Below are 20694 nucleotides of genomic sequence, written 5' to 3' on the forward strand. Positions count from 1 at the left end.
CGGGAGAGTTGTGGAGGCCCGTGGTTCCGGTGCAGGTCGGTGGGAGCAGGCAGGTTCAGCAAGGACTAGATGGGCCGAGGGGCCTGTTTCTGTGCTGTACTTTACCGGGGACGTACGCGTCATGAGAAGATTACCTCGATGTCCCTGATGAGAAGCGAGGTGGGGGTCTGCACAGGAGCTTTGCTGCTGATGACTCTCTGTATGGCCTGTGTCCACTGAATGCACTCGCTTAACTTTTTGGTGTAGAGCTCGTAGTGATTCTTCCGGCCGTAGACTGTGACGTTCCAGTACCCTGAAAGGAATTGCGAGGCGCCCCTTACTCTACCGGCGTGGACTGGCTGCGGCTGAGAGATGGAACGGCGGCGCCAGGTGGGAAAGGGGGAAATTCGGAGATTCGCTGGGAAGTTGAAAGGCAGAGCCCCAACCTGACGTTGTGCTACGTTCCCGGGAGTATAGAAGTGGGAACAGAGATAAATGATTGTCCGCTTGAAGTGCTGGAGCCGGGGGTTGTCTGGGGGGGGGGGTGGATTGGTGGCTTCCTTAAGGTTTTGGTGCACGCACCGGTCCTCATTGAGGGACCAGAGGTGGAAAGGGTGAGCAGTTTCAAGTTCCTATATCTCCGAGGATCTATCCTGGACCCAATGTATCGACGCGATTACATACTCGGGGAATTACGGGTTCTGGGGAAAAGGCAGGTAGGTGGAGATGAGTCCATGGTCAGATCAGCCATGACCTTATTGAATGGCGGGGCAGGCTCGACGGGCCGGATGGCCGACTCTTTACGTTCTTATTAAGTCAGTGGCGATATCTCACGAGGAGATCTGGCTTCTCGTCAACGACTCTCACCAGATGCGTGTGTCTCTGACTGGCTGCATCATTGCCTGGTGTCGGGTGTTGGGGGGGGGGGGGTTGCGGCTACTGCACAGGATTCAGAATCAGGTTCATTATCACCGGCACATGTCGTGAAATTTGTTAATCTGACGGCAGCAGTTCAATGCAATGCATGACAATATCGGGGGAAAAAACTGAATTACAGTAAATAAGCGGCGCAGAACTGGAAATAAAAAAAATTAGTCAGGTGGTGTTCATGGGTTCAATGTCCATTCAGAAATCGGATGGCAGAGGGGAAGAAGCTGTTCCTGAATCGCTGAGTGTGTGTCTTCAGGCTCCTGTATCTCCACCCTGATGGCAGAGGGGAAGAAGCTGTTCCTGAATCGCTGAGTGTGTGTCTTCAGGCTCCTGTATCTCCTCCCTGATGGCAGAGGGGAAGAAGCTGTTCCTGAATCGCTGAGTGTGTGTCTTCAGGCTCCTGTACCTCCTCCCTGATGGCAGAGGAATCATTGAGTGTGTGTCTTCAGAAACTGTTCCCCTCTGCCATCAGGGAGGAGGTACAGGAGCCTGAAGACACAGACTCAACGATTCAGGAACAGCTTCTTCCCCTCCGCCATCAGGGAGGAGGTACAGGAGCCTGAAGACACAAACTCAACGATTCAGGAACAGCTTCTTCCCCTCCGCCATCAGGGAGGAGGTACAGGAGCCTGAAGACACAGACTCAACGATTCAGGAACAGCTTCTTCCCCTCCGCCATCAGGGAGGAGGTACAGGAGCCTGAAGACACACACTCAACGATTCAGGAACAGCTTCTTCCCCTCTGCCATCTGATTTCTGAATGGGCCCATGAACACTACCTCACTACTATTTTAAGCACGACTTATTTAGCTATTTAATATAGAGAGAGTGCAGAGGAGATTTGCAAGGATGTTGCCTGGATTGGGGAGCATGGCTTATGAGAATAGGTTGAGTGAACTCGGCCTTTTCTCCTCGGAGCGATGGAGGATGAGAGGTGACCTGATAGAGGTGTATAAGATGATGAGAGGCATTGATTGTGTGGATAGTCAGGGGCTTTTTCCCAGGGCTGAAATGGCTAGCACAAGAGGGCTAAGTTTTAAGGTGCTGGGGAGTAGGTACAGAGGAGATGTCAGGGGTAAGTTTTTTACTCAGGGTGTGGTGAGTGTGTGGAATGGGCCGCCAGTGGCAGTGGTGGAGGCAGATACGATAGACTTTTTTAAGAGCCTCTTAGATAAGTACATGGAGCTTAGAAAAATAGAGGGCTATGCGCTAGGGACATTCTGGGCAGTTTCGAGAGTAGGTTACATGGTCAGCACAATATTGTGGGCCGAAGGGCCTGTAATATGTTGTAAATTTCCTGTAATTTACGGTTTTAATTATCGTGCGTTGCAAAGTGCCGCTACTGCATAACAATAAATTTAGCGGCAGATACTAAACCTGATTCTGACACATCGGGATTTTTTCTGGGCCAGTGGTGAGTTGTTTAATCAGGAAATTGGATGGCAACCAACTTCCTTATCAGGAGGTGTGTTCATTCTACCAGGTGTGTTAAACCAGCGAGACCCAGAAGGATTTGCATTGATGCCGTGCCACCCCAGCCCCGTGACAGTCACACCGGAGGCCTGGGCTGTGGACTACTCAGTGGATGCTCTACCTGTCCTTCTGAAGCAGCTGCTGTCGGCTCCCCGGATCGAGCACAGGCTGGTGAGCACCATGGAGCCCAGCCGCCGGGCGCTGGGAGCGTTGCTGTTGTAGACGTCCAGCGAGTCCTGTGTGAGCACGAACCAGCGCTTCCGAACCCGCGGCCAGGGCACCTTCGTGCTGGTGGGCAGCTGCAGGAAGAGCCAACCTGGGGAAGGCAGAAACGCCGGTCAGTGCCCGGAATTCCAAGCAGACCCTTCACCTGCCCCTCTTAATGCCGGCTTTCTCAGAGTCCTCTCGCCTGCCGCTGTTTCTGGAAGCACACCTGCCTCCAGAACGGTCTGGAGGGAAACCTTTCGACCCCACAACACCCTTGGCTCTTGTTGGATGCTTGGCTACCTCGTGATGCCTCTCGTTTCGAATCTTTGTGCCAGGACGGAATGTACACCTTGTGTTCTTGGCATCCATTGCCTACCACCACCTTCTTGCCCCACAGGGAACTCCACAGTCGACTTTTCAGGCCAAGACCCCTTCATCGGGGGGGGGGGGGGGCACTGAAGCCAGAATAAGCAGGCGGGGGGAGGAGGGGAAAGAGGACAAAGTGACAGGTGAGACCAGGTGAGGGGGAAGGTGGGTGGGGTGTTAAGAAGATCGGAGGGAGATGAATAAAGATGAGATTTATGCTGCTGGGTGCCCATCGGCAGATACAGACACACTGGGGAAAATGGCTTCTTTTCATGGTTGACAGTATGTGTCTGGGACTTTGGATCTGGGGGCACTGGGCATGGATCACAACAATCTCAGGTACACTGGCACCCTGGGGCACTGGGAGCTGACTCCGGCCCTGGCTCCTCACTACCTCAGTTGAAATAGCCATAGAAATCTCAACCCTCACCTTGGATGACGACGTCCCCTTTCACAATTACCGAGTCTCTTTTCACTTTCTGTTTGATCAGACGCCTCATCTCCTCCGGAGGTTCTGGACTGAATCAAAATGTTTAAGCTTTATTGAGGCCGGATTGGATGACGGAGGAGAAAAATCACGCGGACTTCCCAAGGAAGACACAGCCAGCCCCGAGCCCAGCCCCCTCTGGGCTGGAGGCCACCGGTGCTGAAGGTCGACTCTTACCTGTCCTGGCTCTCGGGGTCCCCCATGCTCTGATCGGAAGAAACCTGCGGCAGGAAAAGATTCACCGTCAGAGCGAGAGTGACAGAGTCCGGCCACGGCCGAGGGAGGCTGACCACGGGTGTGAGGGCCGGCAGAGAGTCACGGAGACTGGGGAAGGCCGAGGGAGGCTGACCACGGGTGTGAGGGCCAGGAGGTGAGTCACGGAGACTGGGGAAGGCCGAGGGAGGCTGACTACGGGTGTGAGGGCCAGGAGGTGAGTGACGGAGACTGGGGAAGGCCGAGGGAGGCTGACTACGGGTGTGAGGGTCAGGAGGTGAGTGATGGAGACTGGGGAAGGCCCAGGGAGGCTGACCACGGGTGTGAGGGCCAGGAGGTGAGTGACGGAGACTGGGGAAGGCTGAGGGAGGCTGACTACGGGTGTGAGGGCCAGGAGGTGAGTGATGGAGACTGGGGAAGGCCGAGGGAGGCTGACCACGGGTGTGAGAGCCAGGAGGTGAGTCACGGAGACTGGGGAAGGCCGAGGGAGGCTGACTATGGGTGTGAGGGCCGGCAGAGAGTCACGGAGACTGGGGAAGGCCGAGGGAGGCTGACCACGGGTGTGAGAGCCAGGAGGTGAGTCATGGAGACTGGGGAAGGCCGAGGGAGGCTGACTACGGGTGTGAGGGCCGACAGAGAGTCACGGAGACTGGGGAAGGCCGAGGGAGGCTGACTACGGGTGTGAGGGCCGGCAGAGAGTGACGGAGACTGGGGAAGGCCGAGGGAGGCTGACCACGGGTGTGAGGGTCAGCAGAGAGTGACAGAGTCCGGCCACGGCCGAGGGAGGCTGACCACGGGTGTGAGGGCCAGGAGGTGAGTGATGGAGACTGGGGAAGGCTGAGGGAGGCTGACAAGGGGTGTGAGGGCCAGGAGGTGAGTGATGGAGACTGGGGAAGGCCGAGGGAGGCTGACTACGGGTGTGAGGGCCAGGAGGTGAGTGATGGAGACTGGGGAAGGCCGAGGGAGGCTGACCACGGGTGTGAGGGTCAGGAGGTGAGTGACGGAGACTGGGGAAGGCCGAGGGAGGCTGACCATGGGTGTGAGGACCGGCAGAGAGTCACGGAGACTGGGGAAGGCCAAGGGAGGCTGACCACGGGTGTGAGGGCCAGGAGGTGGGTGATGGAGACTGGGGAAGGCTGAGGGAGGCTGACCTTGGGTGTGAGGGCCGGCAGAGAGTGACGGAATCCGGCCACGGCCGAGGGAGGCTGACCATGGGTGTGAGGGTCAGGAGGTGAGTCACGGAGACTGGGGAAGGCCGAGGGAGGCTGACCACGGGTGTGAGGGCCAGGAGGTGAGTCACGGAGACTGGGGAAGGCCGAGGGAGGCTGACTACGGGTGTGAGGGCCAGGAGGTGAGTGACGGAGACTGGGGAAGGCCGAGGGAGGCTGACTACGGGTGTGAGGGCCGACAGAGAGTCACGGAGACTGGGGAAGGCCGAGGGAGGCTGACTATGGGTGTGAGGGCCAGGAGGTGAGTGATGGAGACTGGGGAAGGCCGAGGGAGGCTGACTACGGGTGTGAGGGCCAGGAGGTGAGTGACGGAGACTGGGGAAGGCCGAGGGAGGCTGACCACGGGTGTGAGGGCCAGGAGGTGAGTGACGGAGACTGGGGAAGGCCGAGGGAGGCTGACCACGGGTGTGAGGGTCAGGAGGTGAGTGATGGAGACTGGGGAAGGCCCAGGGAGGCTGACCACGGGTGTGAGGGCCAGGAGGTGAGTGACGGAGACTGGGGAAGGCTGAGGGAGGCTGACTACGGGTGTGAGGGCCAGGAGGTGAGTGATGGAGACTGGGGAAGGCCGAGGGAGGCTGACCACGGGTGTGAGAGCCAGGAGGTGAGTCACGGAGACTGGGGAAGGCCGAGGGAGGCTGACTATGGGTGTGAGGGCCGGCAGAGAGTCACGGAGACTGGGGAAGGCCGAGGGAGGCTGACCACGGGTGTGAGAGCCAGGAGGTGAGTCATGGAGACTGGGGAAGGCCGAGGGAGGCTGACTACGGGTGTGAGGGCTGACAGAGAGTCACGGAGACTGGGGAAGGCCGAGGGAGGCTGACCACGGGTGTGAGGGTCAGCAGAGAGTGACAGAGTCCGGCCACGGCCGAGGGAGGCTGACCACGGGTGTGAGGGCCAGGAGGTGAGTGATGGAGACTGGGGAAGGCTGAGGGAGGCTGACAAGGGGTGTGAGGGCCAGGAGGTGAGTGATGGAGACTGGGGAAGGCCGAGGGAGGCTGACTACGGGTGTGAGGGCCAGGAGGTGAGTGATGGAGACTGGGGAAGGCCGAGGGAGGCTGACCACGGGTGTGAGGGTCAGGAGGTGAGTGACGGAGACTGGGGAAGGCCGAGGGAGGCTGACCATGGGTGTGAGGGCCGGCAGAGAGTCACGGAGACTGGGGAAGGCCAAGGGAGGCTGACCACGGGTGTGAGGGCCAGGAGGTGGGTGATGGAGACTGGGGAAGGCTGAGGGAGGCTGACCTTGGGTGTGAGGGCCGGCAGAGAGTGACGGAATCCGGCCACGGCCGAGGGAGGCTGACCACGGGTGTGAGGGTCAGGAGGTGAGTCACGGAGACTGGGGAAGGTCGTGGGAGGCTGACCACGGGTGTGAGGGTCAGGAGGTGAGTCACGGAGACTGGGGAAGGCTGAGGGAGGCTGACCACGGGTGTGAGGGTCAGGAGGTGAGTCACGGAGACTGGGGAAGGCCGAGGGAGGCTGACTACGGGTGTGAGGGTCAGGAGGTGAGTGATGGAGACTGGGGAAGGCCGAGGGAGGCTGACCACGGGTGTGAGGGTCAGGAGGTGAGTGACGGAGACTGGGGAAGGCCGAGGGAGGCTGACTACGGGTGTGAGGGTCAGGAGGTGAGTGATGGAGACTGGGGAAGGCCGAGGGAGGCTGACTACGGGTGTGAGGGTCAGCAGAGAGTGACGGAATCCGGCCACGGCCGAGGGAGGCTGACCACGGGTGTGAGGGCCGGCAGAGAGTGACGGAGACTGGGGAAGGCCGAGGGAGGCTGACTACGGGTGTGAGGGTCAGCAGAGAGTGACGGAATCCGGCCACGGCCGAGGGAGGCTGACCACGGGTGTGAGGGTCAGCAGAGAGTGACGGAGTCTCGCCACGGCCGAGGGAGGCTGACCACGGGTGTGAGGGTCAGCAGAGAGTGACAGAGTCCGGCCACGGCCGAGGGAGGCTGACCACGGGTGTGAGGGCCAGGAGGTGAGTGATGGAGACTGGGGAAGGCTGAGGGAGGCTGACAAGGGGTGTGAGGGCCAGGAGGTGAGTGATGGAGACTGGGGAAGGCCGAGGGAGGCTGACTACGGGTGTGAGGGCCAGGAGGTGAGTGACGGAGACTGGGGAAGGCCGAGGGAGGCTGACCATGGGTGTGAGGGCCGGCAGAGAGTCACGGAGACTGGGGAAGGCCAAGGGAGGCTGACCACGGGTGTGAGGGCCAGGAGGTGGGTGATGGAGACTGGGGAAGGCTGAGGGAGGCTGACCTTGGGTGTGAGGGCCGGCAGAGAGTGACGGAATCCGGCCACGGCCGAGGGAGGCTGACCACGGGTGTGAGGGTCAGGAGGTGAGTCACGGAGACTGGGGAAGGTCGTGGGAGGCTGACCACGGGTGTGAGGGTCAGGAGGTGAGTCACGGAGACTGGGGAAGGCTGAGGGAGGCTGACCACGGGTGTGAGGGTCAGGAGGTGAGTCACGGAGACTGGGGAAGGCCGAGGGAGGCTGACTACGGGTGTGAGGGTCAGGAGGTGAGTGATGGAGACTGGGGAAGGCTGAGGGAGGCTGACCACGGGTGTGAGGGTCAGGAGGTGAGTGACGGAGACTGGGGAAGGCCGAGGGAGGCTGACTACGGGTGTGAGGGTCAGGAGGTGAGTGATGGAGACTGGGGAAGGCCGAGGGAGGCTGACTACGGGTGTGAGGGTCAGCAGAGAGTGACGGAATCCGGCCACGGCCGAGGGAGGCTGACCACGGGTGTGAGGGCCGGCAGAGAGTGACGGAGACTGGGGAAGGCCGAGTGAGGCTGACTACGGGTGTGAGGGTCAGCAGAGAGTGACGGAATCCGGCCACGGCCGAGGGAGGCTGACCACGGGTGTGAGGGTCAGCAGAGAGTGACGGAGTCTCGCCACGGCCGAGGGAGGCTGACCACGGGTGTGAGGGTCAGCAGAGAGTGACAGAGTCTCGCCACAGCCGAGGGAGGCTGACCACGGGTGTGAGGGTCAGCAGAGAGTGACAGAGTCTCGCCACGGCTGAGGGAGGCTGACCACGGGTGTGAGAGCCAGGAGGTGTGGGACCCCACCCATTCAGGACATGCCCTGTACTCGCTGCTGCCATCAGGAAGGAGGTACAGGAGCCTCAGGACCGACACCACCAGGTTCAGGAACAGTTATTACCCCTCAACCATCAGGAAGGAGGTACAGGAGCCTCAGGACCCACACCACCAGGTTCAGGAACAGTTATTACCCCTCAACAATCAGGAAGGAAGTACAGGAGCCTCAGGACCCACACCACCAGGTTCAGGAACAGTTATTACCCCTCAACCATCAGGAAGGAGGTACAGGAGCCTCAGGACCCACACCACCAGGTTCAGGAACAGTTATTACCCCTCAACAATCAGGAAGGAGGTACAGGAGCCTCAGGACCCACACCACCAGGTTCAGGAACAGTTATTACCCCTCAACCATCAGGAAGGAGGTACAGGAGCCTCAGGTCCCACACCACCAGGTTCAGGAACAGTTATTACCCCTCAACCATCAGGAAGGAGGTACAGGAGCCTCAGGTCCCACACCACCAGGTTCAGGAACAGTTATTACCCCTCAACCATCAGGAAGAAGGTACAGGAGCCTCAGGATCCACATCACCAGGTTCAGTTACAGTTATTACCCCTCAACCATCAGGAAGGAGGTACAGGAGCCTCAAGTCCCACACCAGCAGGTTCAGGAACAGTTATTACCCCTCAATCATCAGGAAGGAGGTACAGGAGCCTCAGGACCCACACCACCATGTTCAGGGACAGTTATTACCCCTCAACCATCAGGAAGGAGGTACAGGAGCCTCAGGACCCACACCACCATGTTCAGGGACAGTTATTACCCCTCGACCGTTAGGTTCTTGATGGTTGACTCCCTATGACCGCACATCCGGGTTCCGGGTCTCATCGGACGCAGGATCCACAGAGCGCAGTGCAGGCCCTTCAGCCCACAAGGTTGTGCCGACCCTCTCAAGCCAAGTTCATTGTCTTCTGCCCGTACAGATACACGACGGAACGAAACAGGTGCACCCACACAATGCATACCACGCACAGCTCACTAAACAGAATATTACCACCGATAACCTAACAAAACGCCATTCAAAAATACATGTAGCGCGCCGGCACAAGTAAACTCTAAACAGCTCGCTGTCCTGTCGACGAGACCCCGGTGGTGGCCAGGTATTCTTCAGTCTCCCAGCCTGAGGAAGGAGCTGTTCCCCAGTCTGACAGTCTCAGTCCTGATGCTCCTGTACCTCCTCCCTGACAGGGAGATGGTGGGGTGGGTGGTGGTGACGAGACCCCGGCCTGGTCTCCCAGCCTGAGGGAAGGAGCTGTTCCCCAGTCTGACAGTCTCAGTCCTGATGCTCCTGTACCTCCTCCCTGACAGGGAGATGGTGGGGTGGGTGGTGGTGACGAGACCCCGGCCTGGTCTCCCAGTCTGAGGGAAGAAGCTGTTCCCCAGTCTGACAGTCTCAGTCCTGATGCTCCTGTGCCTCCTCCCTGACAGAGAGATGGTCGGGTAGGTGGTGGTGACGAGACCCCGGCCTGGTCTCCCAGCCTGAGGGAAGGAGCTGTTCCCCAGTCTGACAGTCTCAGTCCTGATGCTTCTGTGCCTCCTCCCTGACAGAGAGATGGTGGGGTAGGTGGTGGTGACGAGACCCCGGCCTGGTCTCCCAGCCTGAGGGAAGGAGCTGTTCCCCAGTCTGACAGTCTCAGTCCTGATGCTCCTGTGCCTCCTCCCTGACAGAGAGATGGTGGGGTGGGTGGTGGTGACGAGACCCCGGCCTGGTCTCCCAGTCTGAGGGAAGGAGCTGTTCCCCAGTCTGACAGTCTCAGTCCTGATGCTCCTGTGCCTCCTCCCTGACAGAGAGATGGTGGGGTGGGTGGTGGTGACGAGACCCCGGCCTGGTCTCCCAGTCTGAGGGAAGGAGCTGTTCCCCAGTCTGACAGTCTCAGTCCTGATGCTCCTGTGCCTCCTCCCTGACAGGGAGATGGTGGGGTGGGTGGTGGTGACGAGACCCCCATGGTGGCCGGGTATTCATTAGGGTTAGGTGGTGAGTCGGAGTGAGTGTGGGGCGGGTGGTAAGGATCCTTACCGTTCTCTGTAGGGTCCTGCGGTCCGATGCTGCACAGCTTCCGTATGCAGCCGGACAGGAAGCTCTCTCTTGTCAGAACCGGGCCTTGCCCTGCCCAATCTCCTCACAGCACATAGACGATGCTGATCTATAACTTTAACCTAAATTTGGATCAACTCAACCTTTTCCCCTCTCGAACAACGCACCCAAAATACTGGAGGAGCTCGGGAGGTCAGGCAGCATCTCTGGAAATGATCAAACAGTCGACGTTTTGGGCAGATAGAGTGGGAGTGGATATTTGGGAAATTTACCAGGAGGAGATTCTCCAGGATGCTGCCTGGATTAGAGAGGGTGCAGAGGAGATTCACCAGGATGCTGCCTGGATTAGAGAGGGTGCAGAGGAGATTCTCCAGGACACTGCCTGGATTAGAGAGGGTGCAGAGGAGATTCACCAGGATGCTGCCTGGATTAGAGAGGCTGCAGAGGAGATTCACCAGGATGCTGCCTGCATTAGAGAGGGTGCAGAGGAGATTCACCAGGACGCTGCCTGGATTAGAGAGGGTGCAGAGGAGATTCACCAGGATGCGGCTGGGACGAGAGAGGGTGCAGAGGAGATTTACCAGGATGCTGCCTGGATTAGAGAGGCTGCAGAGGAGATTCACCAGGATGCTGCCTGGATTAGAGAGGGGGCAGAGGAGATTCACCAGGACACTGTCAGGATTAGAGAGGGGGCAGAGGAGATTCCCCAGGATGCTGCCTGGATTAGAGAGGGTGCAGAGGAGATTCCCCAGGATGCTGCCTGGATTGGAGAGGGTGCAGATGAGATTCACCAGGATGCTGCCTGGATTACAGAGGGTGCAGAGGAGATTCACCAGGATGCTGCCTGGATTAGAGAGGGTGCAGAGGAGATTCACCAGGATGCTGCCTGGATTAGAGAGGGTGCAGAGGAGATTCACCAGGATGCTGCCTGGACTAGAGAGGGTGCAGAGGAGATTCTCCAGGACGCTGCCTGGATTAGAGAGGGTGCAGAGGAGATTTACCAGGATGGTGCTGGGACGAGAGAGGGTGCAGAGGAGATTTACTAGGATGCTGCCTGGATTAGAGAGGGTGCAGAGGAGATTTACCAGGTTGCTGCCTGGATTAGAGAGGGTGCAGAGGAGATTCACCAGGATGCTGCCTGGATTAGAGAGGGGGCAGAGGAGATTCACCAGGACACTGTCTGGATTAGAGAGGGGGCAGAGGAGATTCACCAGGATGCTGCCTAGATTAGAGAGGGTGCAGAGGAGATTCCCCAGGATGCTGCCTGGATTAGAGAGGGTGCAGAGGAGATTCACCAGGATGCTGCCTGGATTAGAGAGGGTGCAGAGGAGATTCACCAGGATGCTGCCTGGACTAGAGAGGGTGCAGAGGAGATTTACCAGGACGCTGCCTGGATTACAGAGGGTGCAGAGGAGATTCACCAGGATGCTGCCTGGATTAGAGAGGCTGCAGAGGAGATTCTCCAGGATGCTGCCTGGATTAGAGAGGGTGCAGAGGAGATTCACCAGGACGCTGCCTGGATTAGAGAGGGTGCAGAGGAGATTCACCAGGATGCTGCCTGGATTAGAGAAGGTGCAGAGGAGATTCTCCAGGACGCTGCCTGGATTAGAGAGGGTGCAGAGGAGATTTACCAGGATGGTGCTGGGACGAGAGAGGGTGCAGAGGAGATTTACTAGGATGCTGCCTGGATTAGAGAGGGTGCAGAGGAGATTTACCAGGTTGCTGCCTGGATTAGAGAGGGTGCAGAGGAGATTCACCAGGATGCTGCCTGGATTAGAGAGGGGGCAGAGGAGATTCACCAGGACACTGTCTGGATTAGAGAGGGGGCAGAGGAGATTCACCAGGATGCTGTCTGGATTAGAGAGGGGGCAGAGGAGATTCACCAGGATGCTGCCTAGATTAGAGAGGGTGCAGAGGAGATTCCCCAGGATGCTGCCTGGATTAGAGAGGGTGCAGAGGAGATTCCCCAGGATGCTGCCTGGATTAGAGAGGGTGCAGAGGAGATTTACCAGGTTGCTGCCTGGATTAGAGAGGGTGCAGAGGAGATTCACCAGGACACTGTCTGGATTAGAGAGGGTGCAGAGGAGATTCACCAGGATGCTGCCTGGATTAGAGAGGGTGCAGAGGAGATTCACCAGGACACTGTCTGGATTAGAGAGGGTGCAGAGGAGATTCACCAGGATGCTGCCTGGATTAGAGAGGGTGCAGAGGAGATTCACCAGGATGCTGCTGGGACGAGAGAGGGTGCAGAGGAGATTCACCGGGATGCTGCCTGGATCAGAGAGGGTGCAGAGGAGATTCACCAGGATGCTGCCTGGATTAGAGAGGGTGCAGAGGAGATTCAATAGGATGCTGCCTGGATTAGAGAGGGTGCAGAGGAGATTCACCAGGATGCTGCCCGGATCAGAGAGGGTGCAGAGGAGATTCACCAGGATGCTGCCTGGATTAGAGAGGGTGCAGAGGAGATTCAATAGGATGCTGCCTGGATTAGAGAGGGTGCAGAGGAGATTCACCAGGATGCTGCCCGGATTAGAGAGGGTGCAGAGGAGATTCACCAGGATGCTGCCCGGATCAGAGAGGGTGCAGAGGAGATTCACCAGGATGCTGCCTGGATTAGAGAGGGTGCAGAGGAGATTCACCAGGATGCTGCCTGGATTAGAGAGGGTGCAGAGGAGATTCACCAGGTTGCTGCCTGGATTAGAGGGTGCAGAGGAGATTCACCAGGATGCTGCCTGGATTAGAGAGGGCGCAGAGGAGATTCACCAGGACACTGTCTGGATTAGAGAGGGTGCAGAGGAGATTCACCAGGATGCTGCCTGGATTAGAGAGGGTGCAGAGGAGATTCACCAGGATGCCGCCTGGATTAGAGAGGGTGCAGAGGAGATTCACCAGGATGCTGCTGGGACGAGAGAGGGTGCAGAGGAGATTCACCGGGATGCTGCCTGGATCAGAGAGGGTGCAGAGGAGATTCACCAGGATGCTGCCTGGATTAGAGAGGGTGCAGAGGAGATTCAATAGGATGCTGCCTGGATTAGAGAGGGTGCAGAGGAGATTCACCAGGATGCTGCCCGGATCAGAGAGGGTGCAGAGGAGATTCACCAGGATGCTGCCCGGATTAGAGAGGGTGCAGAGGAGATTCACCAGGATGCTGCTGGGACGAGAGAGGGTGCAGAGGAGATTCACCGGGATGCTGCCTGGATCAGAGAGGGTGCAGAGGAGATTTACCAGGATGCCACCTGGATTAGAGAGGGTGCAGAGGAGATTCACCAGGATGCTGCCTGGATTAGAGAGGGTGCAGAGGAGTTTCACCAGGATGCTGCCTGGATTAGAGAGGGTGCAGAGGAGATTCACCGGGACGCTGCTGGGACGAGAGAGGGTGCAGAGGAGATTCACCAGGATGCTGCCTGGATTAGAGAGGGTGCAGAGGAGATTCACCAGGATGCTGCCTGGATCAGAGAGGGTGCAGAGGAGATTCACCAGGATGCTGCCTGGATTAGAGAGGGTGCAGAGGAGATTCAATAGGATGCTGCCTGGATTAGAGAGGGTGCAGTGGAGATTCAATAGGACGCTGTCTGGATTAGAGAGAGTGCAGAGGAGTTTCACCAGGATGCTGTCTGGATCAGAGTGGGTGCAGAGGAGTTTCACCAGGATGCTGCCTGGATTAGAGAGGGTGCAGAGGAGATTCACCAGGATGCTGCCTGGATTAGAGAGGGTGCAGAGGAGATTCACTGGGATGCTGCCTGGATTAGAGAGGGTGCAGAGGAGTTTCACCAGGATGCTGCCTGGATTAGAGAGGGTGCAGAGGAGATTCTCCAGGACGCTGCCTGGATTAGAGAGGGTGCAGAGGAGATTCACCGGGACGCTGCTGGGACGAGAGAGGGTGCAGAGGAGATTCACCAGGATGCTGCCTGGATTAGAGAGGGTGCAGAGGAGATTCACCAGGTTGCTGCCTGCATTAGAGAGGGTGCAGAGGAGATTCACCAGGATGCTGCCTGGATTAGAGAGGGTGCAGAGGAGATTCACCGGGACGCTGCTGGGACGAGAGAGGGTGCAGAGGAGATTCACCAGGATGCTGCCTGGATTAGAGAGGGTGCAGAGGAGATTCACCAGGATGCTGCCTGGATTAGAGAGGGTGCAGAGGAGATTCACTGGGATGCTGCCTGGATTAGAGAGGGTGCAGAGGAGTTTCACCAGGATGCTGCCTGGATTAGAGAGGGTGCAGAGGAGATTCTCCAGGACGCTGCCTGGATTAGAGAGGGTGCAGAGGAGATTCTCCAGGACGCTGCCTGGATTAGAGAGGGTGCAGAGGAGATTCACCGGGACGCTGCTGGGACGAGAGAGGGTGCAGAGGAGATTCACCAGGATGCTGCTGGGACGAGAGAGGGTGCAGAGGAGATTCACCGGGATGCTGCCTGGATCAGAGAGGGTGCAGAGGAGATTCACCAGGATGCTGCCTGGATTAGAGAGGGTGCAGAGGAGATTCAATAGGATGCTGCCTGGATTAGAGAGGGTGCAGAGGAGATTCACCAGGATGCTGCCCGGATCAGAGAGGGTGCAGAGGAGATTCACCAGGATGCTGCCCGGATTAGAGAGGGTGCAGAGGAGATTCACCAGGATGCTGCTGGGACGAGAGAGGGTGCAGAGGAGATTCACCGGGATGCTGCCTGGATCAGAGAGGGTGCAGAGGAGATTTACCAGGATGCCACCTGGATTAGAGAGGGTGCAGAGGAGATTCACCAGGATGCTGCCTGGATTAGAGAGGGTGCAGAGGAGTTTCACCAGGATGCTGCCTGGATTAGAGAGGGTGCAGAGGAGATTCACCGGGACGCTGCTGGGACGAGAGAGGGTGCAGAGGAGATTCACCAGGATGCTGCCTGGATTAGAGAGGGTGCAGAGGAGATTCACCAGGATGCTGCCTGGATTAGAGAGGGTGCAGAGGAGATTCACCAGGATGCTGCCTGGATTAGAGAGGGTGCAGAGGAGATTCAATAGGATGCTGCCTGGATTAGAGAGGGTGCAGTGGAGATTCAATAGGACGCTGTCTGGATTAGAGAGAGTGCAGAGGAGTTTCACCAGGATGCTGTCTGGATCAGAGTGGGTGCAGAGGAGTTTCACCAGGATGCTGCCTGGATTAGAGAGGGTGCAGAGGAGATTCACCAGGATGCTGCCTGGATTAGAGAGGGTGCAGAGGAGATTCACTGGGATGCTGCCTGGATTAGAGAGGGTGCAGAGGAGATTCTCCAGGACGCTGCCTGGATTAGAGAGGGTGCAGAGGAGATTCACCGGGACGCTGCTGGGACGAGAGAGGGTGCAGAGGAGATTCACCAGGATGCTGCCTGGATTAGAGAGGGTGCAGAGGAGATTCACCAGGTTGCTGCCTGCATTAGAGAGGGTGCAGAGGAGATTCACCAGGATGCTGCCTGGATTAGAGAGGGTGCAGAGGAGATTCTCCAGGACGCTGCCTGGATTAGAGAGGGTGCAGAGGAGATTCTCCAGGACGCTGCCTGGATTAGAGAGGGTGCAGAGGAGATTCACCGGGACGCTGCTGGGACGAGAGAGGGTGCAGAGGAGATTCACCAGGAGCTGCTGGGACGATAGAGGGTGCAGAGGAGATTCACCAGGAGCTGCTGGGACGAGAGAGGGTGCAGAGGAGATTCACCGGGACGCTGCTGGGACGAGAGAGGGCGTCTTATGAGGACAGGTTGAGTGAGCTCGGGCTTTTCTCTTTGGACTTTCTCCTGGGGTGGAATGGGCTAAAGTGAGCGAGCATAATTTTAAGGTGTTTGGAGGAAAGCGTAGTGGTGAGGTGTTTATTACACAGAGTGTGGTGGGTGTGTGGAACACACTGTTGGGGGTGGTGGGTGTTAGAGGCAGACACACTCTGACCATAGAATGTAAAACAGAGCAGTGCAGGTCCAGGCCCTTCAGCCCACAATGCTGTGCTGAACCAGATACATCAGTAATCAGACACCCAACTAAACTAATCCCTTCTCCTACCCACTGTCCACATCCCTGCATTCATTTGCCTATTTAAACGCCTCCAAAAAGCCCCTAATGTATCGGCCTTCACCACCACCCCCTCCCCCCCCCCGGCAGCTCATTCCAGACACGCACCGGTCTCTGAGTAAAAAAAAAGTCTTTAAAAAACCCTTTGAACCAACCCCTCTCACCTTCACGTCTGTCCTCTGGTGTTAGACATTTCAACCCCGGGAATCAGATACTCCCTGTCCACTGTATCTATTCCTCTCATCATCTTCTAAACCTCGATCAGATCTCCCCTCAGCCTCCAGTGTTCCAGAGAAAACAAATCGAGTTTGTCCAATCTCTCGTGATAGCACGCACCCTCTGAACCAGCTGACACACGCTGGAGGAGCTCCGCAGGCCAGGCAGCGTCTGTGAAGCAAATAGACAGGCGGGGATTCGGGACTGGGCCGGAAACGGTGCCTGTTTATTCATCTCTGTGGGCGCTCAGCCCCCTTCCGGCAGTTTGCACGCAAGGATTTGGATTTCCTGCACCTGCAGATCTCACCGTGTCTGTGATAATCTTCAGCACCTTCTCCAAGGCCTCGGCGTTCCTCCATGGGCTGACCGGAACCGTGTGCGGATCTCCAACGCGGCCTAACCCTTCTCCAAAGCCTCGGCGTTCCTCCATGGGCTGACCGGAACCGTGTGCGGATCTCCAACGCGGCCTAACCCTTCTCCAAGGCCTCGGCGTTCCTCCATGGGCTGGCCGGAACGGTGTGCGGATCTCCAACGCGGCCTAACCCTTCTCCAAGGCCTCGGCGTTCCTCCATGGGCTGGCCGGAACGGTGTGCGGATCTCCAACGCGGCCTAACCCTTCTCCAAGGCCTCGGCGTTCCTCCATGGGCTGGCCGGAACCGTGTGCGGATCTCCAACGCGGCCTAACGCTTCTCCAAGGCCTCGGCGTTCCTCCATGGGCTGGCCGGAACGGTGTGCGGATCTCCAACGCGGCCTAACCCTTCTCCAAGGCCTCGGCGTTCCTCCATGGGCTGGCCGGAACGGTGTGCGGATCTCCAACGCGGCCTAACCCTTCTCCAAGGCCTCGGCGTTCCTCCATGGGCTGGCCGGAACCGTGTGCGGATCTCCAATGCGGCCTAACCCTTCTCCAAGGCCTCGGCGTTCCTCCATGGGCTGGCCGGAACCGTGTGCGGATCTCCAACGCGGCCTAACCCTTCTCCAAGGCCTCGGCGTTCCTCCATGGGCTGGCCGGAACCGTGTGCGGATCTCCAACGCGGCCTAACGCTTCTGCAAGGCCTCGGCGTTCCTCCATGGGCTGGCCGGAACGGTGTGCGGATCTCCAACGCGGCCTAACGCTTCTCCAAGGCCTCGGCGTTCCTCCATGGGCTGGCCGGAACCGTGTGCGGATCTCCAACGCGGCCTAACCCTTCTCCAAGGCCTCGGCGTTCCTCCATGGGCTGGCCGGAACCGTGTGCGGATCTCCAACGCGGCCTAACCCTTCTCCAAGGCCTCGGCGTTCCTCCATGGGCTGGCCGGAACCGTGTGCGGATCTCCAACGCGGCCTAACCCTTCTCCAAGGCCTCGGCGTTCCTCCATCGGCTGGCCGGAACCGTGTGCGGATCTCCAACGTGGCCTAACCCTTCTCCAAGGCCTCGGCGTTCCTCCATCGGCTGGCCGGAACCGTGTGCGGATCTCCAACGCGGCCTAATGCTTCTCCAAGGCCTCGGCGTTCCTCCATGGGCTGGCCGGAACCGTGTGCGGATCTCCAACGCGGCCTAACCCTTCTCCAAGGCCTCGGCGTTCCTCCATGGGCTGGCCGGAACCGTGTGCGGATCTCCAACGTGGCCTAACCCTTCTCCAAGGCCTCGGCGTTCCTCCATGGGCTGGCCGGAACCGTGTGCGGATCTCCAACGCGGCCTAACCCTTCTCCAAGGCCTCGGCGTTCCTCCATGGGCTGGCCGGAACGGTGTGCGGATCTCCAACGCGGCCTAACCCTTCTCCAAGGCCTCGGCGTTCCTCCATGGGCTGGCCGGAACCGTGTGCGGATCTCCAACGCGGCCTAACCCTTCTCCAAGGCCTCGGCGTTCCTCCATGGGCTGGCCGGAACCGTGTGCGGATCTCCAACGCGGCCTAACCCTTCTCCAAGGCCTCGGCTTTCCTCCATGGGCTGGCCGGAACCGTGTGCGGATCTCCAACGCGGCCTAACGCTTCTCCAAGGCCTCGGCGTTCCTCCATGGGCTGGCCGGAACCGTGTGCGGATCTCCAACGCGGCCTAACCCTTCTCCAAGGCCTCGGCGTTCCTCCATGTGCTGGCCGGAACGGTGTGCGGATCTCCAACGCGACCTAACCCTTCTCCAAGGCCTCGGCGTTCCTCCATGGGCTGGCCGGAACCGTGTGCGGATCTCCAACGCGGCCTAACTCTTCTCCAAGGCCTCGGCGTTCCTCCATGGGCTGGCCGGAACCGTGTGCGGATCTCCAACGCGGCCTAACCCTTCTCCAAGGCCTCGGCGTTCCTCCATGGGCTGGCCGGAACGGTGTGCGGATCTCCAACGCGGCCTAACCCTTCTCCAAGGCCTCGGCGTTCCTCCATGGGCTGGCCGGAACCGTGTGCGGATCTCCAACGCGGCCTAACTCTTCTCCAAGGCCTCGGCGTTCCTCCATGGGCTGGCCGGAACCGTGTGCGGATCTCCAACTCGGCCTAACCCTTCTCCAAGGCCTCGGCGTTCCTCCATGGGCTGGCCGGAACCGTGTGCAGATCTCCAACGCGGCCTAACCCTTCTCCAAGGCCTCGGCGTTCCTCCATGGGCTGGCCGGAACCGTGTGCGGATCTCCAACGCGGCCTAACTCCAGTTTTACGAAGCTGCAACCCAGCCTCCTGAATAATGAAGGCATGCATGCCGTATGCCTTCTTAACCGCCCTATCGACCCGCGTGGCCACGTTTATGGCTGTGGACCCCATGGTCCCTCTCCTCATCTTCCAACACCTCACCGGAGGACCAACCCTCCGGCTCGACCTTCACCCTGAATACTTACACTAAACCGAGGACCCAGAAAAGCCGTCTTGCTGAAACCCTGGACGGAAATATTTAACAGGCTCTTGGACCTGGGCTGGCAGAAACAGAGGCTTATGTCTGGGGGAGAGGGTAGAGCCTCAGGTGAGTGGGCTTGTCCTGTGCATTCTGGGGGTATAACTGGAAACGCAGCCTCTCACCTGCGGCTCCACGCGACAGCGGCCGCATAGCTTCGACAGGTGGGCTAGACCGGGCGCGGGGGGGGGCCTCATACCCCGGTGGGACGGGGACGTGCCATGTGAAGTCAGCTCTGGCAGACTACGCGGGTGAGACCCAGCGGCCAGGAAGGCGGTTCTGTGCCGCCCCGTGGAGAGCGAGGGTCGCGGCGGGGCGCGGACAGAGTCGCGGTCACCCACTGTAACCAGGGAAGACCCCAGTTTCTGTCACCTTGTTCGTACCGCTGGACCCGAACTTCGCCGCTCGAGCAGTGCAGCGGCTTCTCCCCTTTAAAAAAAGAACCCTCCTGTTAACCGCCAGACATGTGGGAGGAGAGGGTTGGGAGTGTGTTAAAGGGCCAGCGCACCATTGTGGGCCGAAGGGCCTGCGCTGTGCTGCGTTCGCCCTCCCTCCCTGCCGCTGACCCTCCGCCTCGGCGGAACGGCTGCCGTCTCTGTAAAGAGAGGCCGTGTACACAGCTGGGGAGGTCACGATGGGCATTTATGAACCCTGATTTAGGCACCACCGCAGTTTTGGGGAAGGGGAGAAGAGGTTTCTCCGACCTATCTGGGGACTAGTTCTGCCAACGACAGGGCTGCTCTCTTTGGGACCACAGCTTCTAGGTTATAAGTACTGAAAACGGAGACAGTACTACTGGAAAGCACAGCTCAGGAGGACCCGGCAACTGTGGGAGCTGGGAACCAGTATCATCAACGTGACGGGCCGAAGGGGTTAACCCGTTCCCGCACCCCAGCACACTCACCGTCCGGACTGGCTTGCGCTGGACCTCCACCAGCTCCTCTGCAGTTTCAGCTTCCCCATAGTCCCGGCCCAGCAGGCTGAAACCTCTCCGGCAGCATAGGAGCCAGCAGAGACCTGGCACAGGCATCGGGACGTGGGCCTCGCTCCCGGGCCGGCCAGCTCCTCTCATCCACGCCTGTCCTCAGCGGGGTCTGGCGCTGGGGCGGCGAGGGCAGTGTGTGGCTCCCGGTTTCACTGGGAGCAGAGAGAGAGAGAGAGAGAGCACCCTCCACACCGGCACTGGTGCGTCAGCAAGCAGAAACACAGGCAACACCCCCTGGCTGCTTGCATCATGAGGCCACTGGCACTGGGCCAGGGGTGAGGAGGAGCCCTGGCACTGGGCCAGGGGTGAGGAGGGGCCCTGGCACTGGGCCAGGAGTGGAGGAGGCGCCCTGGCACTGGGCCAGGGGTGAGGAGGGGCCCTGGCACTGGGCCAGGGGTGAGGAGGGGCCCTGGCACTGGGCCAGGGGTGAGGAGGGGCCCTGGCACTGGGCCAGGGGTGAGGAGGAGCCCTGGCACTAGGCCAGGAGTGGAGGAGGCGCCCTGGCACTGGGCCAGGGGTGAGGAGGGGCCCTGGCACTGGGCCAGGGGTGAGGAGGAGCTCTGGCACTGAGGGAAATGTGAGGGAGTACAGTTGTGATTTCCCTTGAAGTGAAATTTAAAGGTTTTCTTCGCTTTGA

General features: G+C 59.1%; 1 protein-coding gene across 3 annotated transcripts in view; it reads right to left on the reverse strand.

The window, feature by feature from the left end:
• plekhh3 (pleckstrin homology, MyTH4 and FERM domain containing H3) overlaps window positions 1-20280 on the reverse strand; it is a 64250-nt gene extending 43970 nt beyond the window's left edge. The window contains exons 1-5 of one of the 3 annotated variants that reach the window (XM_059957818.1): window positions 19977-20280; window positions 3620-3663; window positions 3386-3474; window positions 2504-2698; window positions 135-292 (exon numbers count right to left, since the gene is read on the reverse strand). In XM_059957818.1, the coding sequence (XP_059813801.1) occupies window positions 135-292; window positions 2504-2698; window positions 3386-3474; window positions 3620-3663; window positions 19977-20144 (654 nt within the window). In that variant the 5' untranslated portion in view covers window positions 20145-20280. Of the gene's footprint in view, window positions 1-134; window positions 293-2503; window positions 2699-3385; window positions 3475-3619; window positions 3664-9989; window positions 10422-19976 lie in introns of those variants that run through there. The other 2 variants (XM_059957817.1, XM_059957820.1) reach the window with 2 other exon arrangements.
• Between the last annotated feature and the right edge of the window lie 414 nt (window positions 20281-20694).

This window comes from Hypanus sabinus, assembly GCF_030144855.1.
Source record: "Hypanus sabinus isolate sHypSab1 chromosome X1 unlocalized genomic scaffold, sHypSab1.hap1 SUPER_X1_unloc_2, whole genome shotgun sequence".
NCBI classification, from domain to species: Eukaryota; Metazoa; Chordata; class Chondrichthyes; order Myliobatiformes; family Dasyatidae; genus Hypanus; species Hypanus sabinus.